This window comes from Priapulus caudatus, unplaced genomic scaffold, assembly GCF_000485595.1.
Source record: "Priapulus caudatus unplaced genomic scaffold, Priapulus_caudatus-5.0.1 Scaffold164, whole genome shotgun sequence".
NCBI lineage: Eukaryota > Metazoa > Priapulida > Priapulimorpha > Priapulimorphida > Priapulidae > Priapulus > Priapulus caudatus.
In genome coordinates this window covers 366,301-375,476 of record NW_014577225.1, presented here as the reverse complement: position 1 = coordinate 375,476, position 9,176 = coordinate 366,301, and the positions used below count along the sequence as shown (strand labels likewise).

The 9,176-nt window shown below is 44.8% G+C and overlaps 1 protein-coding gene across 2 annotated transcripts in view; it reads right to left on the bottom strand.

Annotated features, from left to right (window-relative positions):
• The window catches only part of LOC106806490 (src substrate protein p85-like), a 40,515-nt gene that overhangs the window by 13,011 nt on the left and 18,328 nt on the right, over positions 1 to 9,176 (bottom strand). For both annotated transcript variants that reach the window (XM_014808455.1, XM_014808454.1), the window contains 2 exons: positions 6,206 to 6,316; positions 5,013 to 5,123 (listed from right to left, as the gene is read on the bottom strand). In XM_014808455.1, the coding sequence (XP_014663941.1) occupies positions 5,013 to 5,123; positions 6,206 to 6,316 (222 nt within the window). The remainder of the gene's footprint in view (positions 1 to 5,012; positions 5,124 to 6,205; positions 6,317 to 9,176) is intronic.

Here is a 9,176-nt window from a genome sequence, read left to right as displayed (position 1 = left end):
CACGCACGCACGCACGCACGCACGCACGCACGCACGCACGCACGCACGCACGCACGCACGCACGCACGCACGCACGCACGCACGCACGCACGCACGCACGCACGCACACACACACACAGACACACACATGTATAAGCATGACTACTGTGCAAGCATATTTTTGATTTTTAGAAGTGTTGTTAGTCAAGAAATACACTTGTATACTTCTATGACCTTATCTTATGAGTATTTTAGTCTAGTGAAATTTTAGCTGTAAACTGGATTATCCCCGTGATTTGTGAAAAGAGCATTATTTTCACTGTGAAATGTGAAAAGCAGTTTATTTTCACTGTGAACAGTACCCCCCCCCCTCTTAAAATAAAGCAAAGTTTTTGTTCCATCACAGTTGGGCAATTTTGCCTCCACTTATATATGCCACATGAATTTGCCACTGTTTATTATTAGCACAACTCAATCAATTTCTTGCTTCGTCTTGAAAATTACATGAGGACTCTATACTGCATACAAATTCGCTATCATATTTGAATCGCTATCATATTTCAAATTCGATATCATATATGAATACAACTCGCGATGAAACTCCTGGTCAAAAAACAAAACTACTAGGGTTGAATTTTTGTTTTTAAAATTATTTTAAAACTTGAAACCTTTACCTCTTAGTGTTATTAACAATGACTACTCATACAATAAAAGCACCCTGTAAATTCACTGATTTATCCAAACCCCATCTAGAATGTTTGCATACACTGAATGAACAATTGTTCAAACCGCAAGACACAACAATATGATGAAACCATCCTGTTGTGATTGAAAGCACATTGAAAGAACAAGGAGTAAATGACTCAAACGGAAGAAATCACACAGCCAGCCAGTTATTATTAAATATTCACAGATTTCTCATTAATGGAAATCATTAATGGAATCATGGACATAAACACTAATTAAACTAGATATCAGTGAATATTCATGGGAAACATAAAACGAAATATAAGAGACGTTTTAAGATATGCAGGGGTGTTCATAGTTGTTAGACATGTGACTACATTACGTGAGCTCAAGTCCAAGTAAATATTTTCTAACATTAAGGTCACTAGAACGACTTTTCTCTGTCAACAGATAATATATAAACAATATAAATAATAGAAACAACAGGTTCTATACTAAAAATCTATACTGCTTTCAATGCTTAAAAGTCGTTTTCCGTGGGAAAGGTACAGCGTATAATGCAACCGCTTATATCAATCCTGAGGTTATTGTTGACGTGTATCTTTAATTTTGAAATTTAGACTGTAGGCTCCCTCATTTTCCTGCTCCTTGCTTCCCATTTGATTCCCTCTACACGGGGGAACCACACTAATGAGGACCAATATAAGATAGATTTTAACCCTACACATCACAGATAGTGAAAGCACGATTGTGTGTAACCAGTAGACCTTTAAGAGCACAATCAGTTCACATCGCATTTTTTACGCTGCCCATTGAACAGAATTGCTCAGGGCATTTTTATTCTTATGGCCCTGCATAAAGTCCATACATTATGAGAAAGTGATGGGTCTATATGACAGGACCTAATGAGCCACGTGTGAGAATCACACGGTCTCGCACTTCATATCTGTCATCACACTGTTTCCGCCAGTCTCAGCCGAGCAGTAGCCACAGCAGCAGTAGCAACAGCAACGGTAACAGTAGCGGCAGCAGCAGCAGCAGCAGCAGCGGTAACAGTAGCAGCAGCAGCAGCAATAGCAGCAGCAGCAGCAGCAGCAGCAGCAGCAGCAATAGCAGCAGCAGCAGCAGCAGCAGCAGCAGTAGGCAACAGCAACGGTAATCATAGCAGCACAGCAGCAGCAGCCGCGTAACAGTAGCGGCGAGCAAGCTCAGCAGCAGCAGTCAGCAGCCAGCAGCAGCGGTAACAGTAGCGGCAGCCCAGCAGCAGCAGCCAGCGGGTAACAGTTAGCAGAGCAGCCAAGCAATTAGCAGCAGGCAGCCAGTAACAACAACAACACCAACGCTAACATTAGCCAGCAGCAACAGCAGCAGCAGCAGCAACAGCAACAGTAACATTAGCAGCAGCAGCAACAACAACAACAACAGCAATGGTAACATTAGCAGGCAGCAGCAGCAGCAAAGAGCAGCAACGATCACACAACTAGACAGAGGGCACTCGACGGAAAGTGCATGACCTCCGCGAGCGTGTAACATGTATGGTATACACAGCTGGCTGCTGCTGGCTGCTGCTGACTGAATGGCCCCCTAGGCGAGCTGGCCTGCTGACTGGAGCCCATAAGATGAGTGCTGCTGACGCGACGCCCCTAAGGCGCAAGCTGCTGCTGAATCGCATCGTGCGAACCACTTAGTGGCTACACACACACAGCAAGCCAGCTGCCTCCTGGAATCGATTCGCGCGAAAACCACTAGATGGCTACACACACACGGCGAGCCGAGTTGCATGACCTCGTTGCGCGGAGGTAATAACATTAGCAGCAGGAGCAGCAGAAACAGCAACATTCGCAGCAGTAGCAGCAGTAGCAGTAGCAGCACCAACAGCAGCAGCAGCAGCAGGGAGCTAGCAAGCCGCAGTAGCGAGCAACGACGACAGGGAGCATTCGCAGCATTAAGGCTCAACTGCGGTTCTAAAAACAGCAGTAGCTAATACGTACGCACACACCCCACACACACGCACACACACACACACACGCACACACACACACACGCACACCACACACACACATGCACACACACACACCATAACGGCACACACACACACACGCCACACACGCACACAGCACACACAGCTACACACACACACGCACGCACGCCCACAACTGCACACACACACACACACACACACATGCACGCACACACACGCACACGCACACACACGCACACACACGCACACACACACACACACGCACACACCGGTATCGACCCTGGAGGAGGGAATTATGCCCGATACTGCAGATGCGCCCGTTCCTCGGTGAACAATTTTAATAGTGTAGTGGAAGAGGTTTAACACCCCGGCACCACGCCTACCTTGCGCAGGTGGCTGGACTAGAGTCCCTATATACAGAGAGTTGCGCCAACTCAGGATTTGACTCCATGTTGTTTCCAAATGTATCCACACCGCTGCCGCTTAAGTACAGCGCTGTATGGATACGCTGTACAATGGTCCGTAGTAATTAATTAGACTAATCGTGCTTCAAAAAATTTACAGAGATTATAGCTAAGACATGTGTCTATGTGTATCTAGATTTCTAGAAATGTAACTCAAATCGTTCGCACGATATGATAGTTTAATTGTACACTTTCTTACCGCCATAGCCGTGCGTATCTATTTGGAAACAACATGTCGTCCAGCGACCACGTGACCGATAGTTTTTCGACTCGTCATGGCGCAACTCTCTGTATATAGGGACTCTAGGCTGGACCACGCAAGGCAATCACAACACCAGTGTGGGAAACGCAGACTCGATGAATGCGAGAATGCCTCCGGGCCCAAATTAAAAAACAATATTCGTTATTCATGCGTACATCACAGAAAAAGGCGGCGATGGCAACTCGCCAGCAAACCGAGCGCCGCCGCTCGCGTCGCCACGCTGGATTCGCCGAACGCACGTCTATGACGTCGACCGGCGCCACCTGCCGCAATGCATGGCGACGGACGCTCTAACTCGCAAAGTTACGTCGGAGGCGCGTGTGCGCAGGGTGCGAAATTAACCGGAGCACGAAGCATGTCCGGAGTCAAATACTCCCTGATATAATGTCGGACTCCCTGATTTGACATATGCAGGAGTCCGTGTGACTCCCTGAAAATTCTGGTAATATTTACTAACTAGTTCGCTCAAAAGCACGGCCTCGCAGAATGTTTCAGTATTAAAATGCCCAAAGAAAATTTGGCAGACGTACAACCTCATGAACCTTCAAAATAAGCACATGCGTTATTGTTAATATCTTTAGTTTGGAACTTCAGACTGCGGACTCCCTCATTTTGCTGCGGACTCTCTTGCTCACAAGTTAATTTCTACCCCTGAGTGTGCGTTCATTAATACGAACACGCGATCGGCCGTAACCTTCTAATCAGCGCGTTCCTTCTCAAAGCGCAGCTGTCAAAATCGTCAAACGCGCGTGTACGCGTCATCGGCAGACGTACACATCGCGCGCGCGCACACACACACACACACACAAGCGCAGCTGTCAAAATCGTCAAACGCGCGTGTACGCGTCATCGGCAGACGTACACATCGCGCGCGCGCAAACAGATGACACATCAAAGCAAGGACGGCATCCTGTAGACTGCTATCTCCTTAATTTCGGACAGAGGCTTACGGGAAATGTTTAATATCACGTCAACAAGTCACGACAAAGATGTCTGTAGCTACACTTCATTACCGGCACAAAGAGAAAAAGCAAACGCGATCTTGCTCGAGGCAGCACGATACTGCAAATGAAATCAAATATGACTTAATCTAGGGAGAAAAGACCCTCGTCTTCTGTTACAGCTTCAAAATATGTTAAAAACACGCGAATCAATAACTCCCTTCTTCAGCTCTGTCTGGCTGCAGGATGTACTGCAACAATGACACTTCAACTACTTGCAAAGAAATTGCATGATTTTTTCACCCATAATTTCATTTCAAGCTACATCTATGTTATTGCCCCTTTTCACCATTACAGACATAATATGTTAAACACAGAAGAGTAAAACGATCTTTTAATTTTTTATAAGCTATGCTTCTTTTTGCTAATAAGCCTAATCAAATTGCGAAGATGTGTTCTGCAAATTTAATTAAATGCCATGCTCGTTTTTAAATTAATAAATAGAACAAACCCGCATTATCAATCCCAAGATTACGAAGATCTATTACTGTCCTGTTATCACTCAAATATTACTATAATTTAATTTATGCATCACCGACACCAACCGTCTATCGCAGTTATAAGGTAAGACAGCTATGAAAACATGATAACTGCAAGGATCGGATTCACTCATATATTGTTACTGGTGTCTGTCCTACCTGTTTGTGACTCATGCTTCTCAAGCTTTTCCTTGTGATCCCATCCGAGAGCAGACTTATCCACTCTGTCAGATTGCACGCCGTATTTACCGCCAAATCCTTTAGCGTAATCTGAAACGTTCGACGAATGAAATCTTCGTTCGGCTGTACGAGTTTAATATAATGATGCCAACCCATGCAGCAGACTTAGAAGAGCGCAAACAAGGTTACGATTAACGTTCGGAAATCTACGAAGCGTTCAGTCGCCGCGCATGAAGCGACAATTGTCGGGGGAAGATTGCAGCATAACTCCACTTTAAGTTGTCGTGCGACAGACTCTGTAGCTAAACCAATTGAAATTCGAAGCCATGCAGTGCTAGCAATGGTCGGCCTCTCCCACACACCATGAGAATTGCGGCGAGGTCTGTATTCTGTGAATACAATAACAGCAGCGCTGAAGCACCCGAGGGGACCACCCGAATCGAATATATGTGTTCATCTTCATCCTAGGGTTAAATGCTATATAGAGTTTAGAGTTGTAAGATTTTAGCTAAACAGAAATATAAATGGGGCAATCCACTGCTCATATTCTACTGGTAAATTGGGCAGACTGCCAGGAATGTGAGTGCTGCAGTGCGAGACAGTGACACCATCTGGTGCGAACACCTTTGGGTGTGAGCAGGTGTCTTGATAAAATAGTAGTATGGAGTGTAAATTTCAATGATCCAGATACAACTGAGGAATTATAATTTTAATAAACAGTGCATTTCTTCCATAAAACAAGCTATATTTTTTTATTTAAAGGTTTTTTCATTCTAAAACTCCTCGTATAAATTGCTTATATCATGTTACCAACAATACTTATGCATTTAACGAATAACTATATAGTATTTTTTTCACTAGCTATTTCCATTTTGGGTAGCCATTGTTATTGTTTTTTTTTGCTGCATTACATGAGTGTTCAAGTGTAAAATTATCCGACAATTTTTTAACAGGCTTATTGAGAACATTATACAAGATGTACAAGTGAGGTGTTCCTGCATTAACACAATCCAAACAAGATGAAACTTCGAGTAAACTTTCACTCGCATTTTCACATGCTACTTACTCACCCACACAGGCTATATATAGACAGTTTACACTTTTCGTATAACAGCAGAAAGCATGATAGCTGTAAGAGGTCACCCATATGTTGTTACTCGTGTATGTCCTACCTGTTTGTGACTCATGCTTCCCAAGCTTTTCCTTGTGATCCCACCCGAGAGCCGACTTATCCACTCTGTCAGATTGCACGCCGTATTTGCCGCCAAATCCTTTAGCGTGATCTGAATACAGACAAATTCAAAGACGATGCCTGAGATAACGCGATAAAATTTGTGTCATGGAATTTTATTGTTACAAATGTTTAGACTGCTATTTTAACATTTAGCTGATGCTTGCTCATGTTTTCTCAATGAAGTAGCAGATAATTAAATTTGATTAATACAATAATATTTTGACAATAATAACAATAGCAATTATAATTAATAGTAGTCCAGAAGTAAAATATTCACAGGAGAAGTTTATGTAAGAGTGCAGCCCACTATATATAAAATGAATCGTATTTAATTTAATTCATCACGGTTTGCTTCGGATTGCCCTATGTCACTTTAAAATGGTAAACAGTTCTATGCATTATAATGCACATGACACCAGTCTCTGCATCTGCCCACAAATACAAAATGTAGTTCCAGAAAAAAAATCAATTTAAGTTAAGAATCGCAGCTTACTAGTCTCATCATTACAATGTATGATAACACATGTATATCCGATTTACTGCAAAAATTCATATCACTTTTCATATAGTTTTACATTTCATAAATTTTTGACCCATGACTGTGTGATGTAGATTAAAGTACAAAACTGCAAAACGCGAAGCAGTTTGTGTTAAATTTTAAATAATCTAGGTACTACTCATCCACCATTATTAAGGTGTTATCAAGTGCTACCTGCTATATTTAGGAAGCAATGTAGAGTTACAAAACAACTGTATTACTAAACAAGTGCCGCAGACCGACAGCGCTCAACTGACGTGTACTGTAGCCGGGTATTCTTCTGATAAACTCACTGGCAACCGAATCAAGTGCGCCCTCCCGCCACCACGTTCGCGCTCAGAGAATATATCTAGGATACTACTAATACAGATCTAAAATCTATGATAGCTAGGCTTTGCTATACCGGTAGTACAGGCACTTAATAACATCCCTGACACACTTCTTACCACAATATGTTTACGCATTAAAACGAGTGTAAAATTAAATTAATCCGAGTTGTAATCACAGAGAAATATCCATTTATACATCGTCTACTATGTCAGAAACGAAACGGAGAAATCGGGTTTTTCTATTTTCACATGAGTGACCGACCGCCTGTGTGCAAAATGGGTGATGTATGTGAAATATCTACTGTTAGTACTTACTGCCACATATCCATGACTAACGCACACCACTAAATTGGTAAAATGTTCCATGCACCTTGAGAAATTCTGAGAAATTACGAGGTTACGCATCGCAGAACGCGCGAACTGCCGCTCATACTGGACCTCACAAAGATAATAGCGTGCGTTCACACTGGCGCGAATTTACTGTGAGCTAGCTTGCATAAATCCCCGGTTTTCTAGCTCACTAGAAAAAAAACTGAGCTGTTTTACAAGTCGTGAAACGCAATTAGCTCACTAATCCGCGCCTCTTACAAAAGCCCGCCCTCCCAAGACCAACTTCGACTGGGCTAATTTTGGAATCAGCCACTTATTTGCACCACCGGCCGTGATATTAATTGTATCCAGATGAGACGGATACTAGAGAAGCGTTGCGAAAGGAGGTGTTGATCCCAAGCGTATTTAAGCGCAGGATGCTTGCGCGCAATTCGCGGCAAGGTCTGCACGACCGCCTCGGAACGTACTACGACAGTATGCAGCGCTGGCAGCTATGCATCCGTGCGCCCGAATCAATTGGCGGGCGCACGGTATCCATAGCTGCTCAGGCGAACAGGTCCGCAATTTTAGTGGGGGGACACAGAGGGTAGACATTTGGGACGCTGAACACGTGGTTCACTTGCTTATAACAAACGTCGTAACCGAGTAATCTGTCGTTAACCGAAGCTGGTGTACGCGAAATCACAGAAAGAATGTCGAAATTTCTGACATTCGGGGAACCTTGCCCCCGCAGTAATATAGGAACCACGGCTGTCAGACGATCAGGAAACACCTACCGGCGCTCTTTCGCGCGTGCCAAACCGCCGTTGCAACGTTTTTCGCAACCTTTGCCAATGGCCGAGGTCGTGCACGGAGTTGGAGAAGCAGGTGCGCGGCCGCCTGGCCCTGCCGCGGGTGATGTCCCAGCTGCAGCACTGCACTCTCTCGGCACCCCTTCCGGCGCTCTGCTTGTCAGTTCAAACTCAATGGCTCAGTCGTGACGCCGTGGACGGGACGGGCGCCGATCGGGTGGAGGGTCTAGTATCCATACGCCGTTGCACCTCGCGAGAAAAGCGTTCGGGTTGAAACAGAGTAGGCCTATACTAGAAACGATTAACAATTTCGTTAGTAGAGGCGCCGGGCCGTTGGACGTAATTCACCGATTTAAAGTGGCGGCGGCACCGAGTACATTCTCTTAGGCGCTAGGCGTTATTTTTTATTAGAAACGGAGTTCCTGCACTTGTGCCTGATGTCTAGTATAGCCTAGGGTATTCATAAACTTCCACCTACAGACAACACGTGCCTTTTCAGGCAACGCTCGTCAGGATCCCGGCTCAGTGCTGGAGACAAGTGAGATTCAGCGCCGGTGTGGCGGGCCAAAAGAAGGGAGCGAGGCCAAAGTGTAGGCCATCGAGGGGGGCTGGGAGCGGCGGGTGAGCGTGTTTCTTGCTGGAGTCGGTAGTCAGTAGTACTTAGTGCGTTCAAGGATAGAGGAACATCGGCTGCCCAATAATTATATGGGCCCCAATGGTATGAGCGCGAGGTATGATAGCTAAGGTCGCGAGCGCGACACGGGGATGTAAAAAGCGCAGGGTGTGGGGGCGTAACAGTGAAAGCATAGACGAAAAACCGTGGCTCAGTTGGCCTACAGGATCAATAGAAGATCTAGATAATTATAATTCAACCGCGTACATTAAATGTTCACCGGCCAGGGGGAACGCGAGTTTACCGAT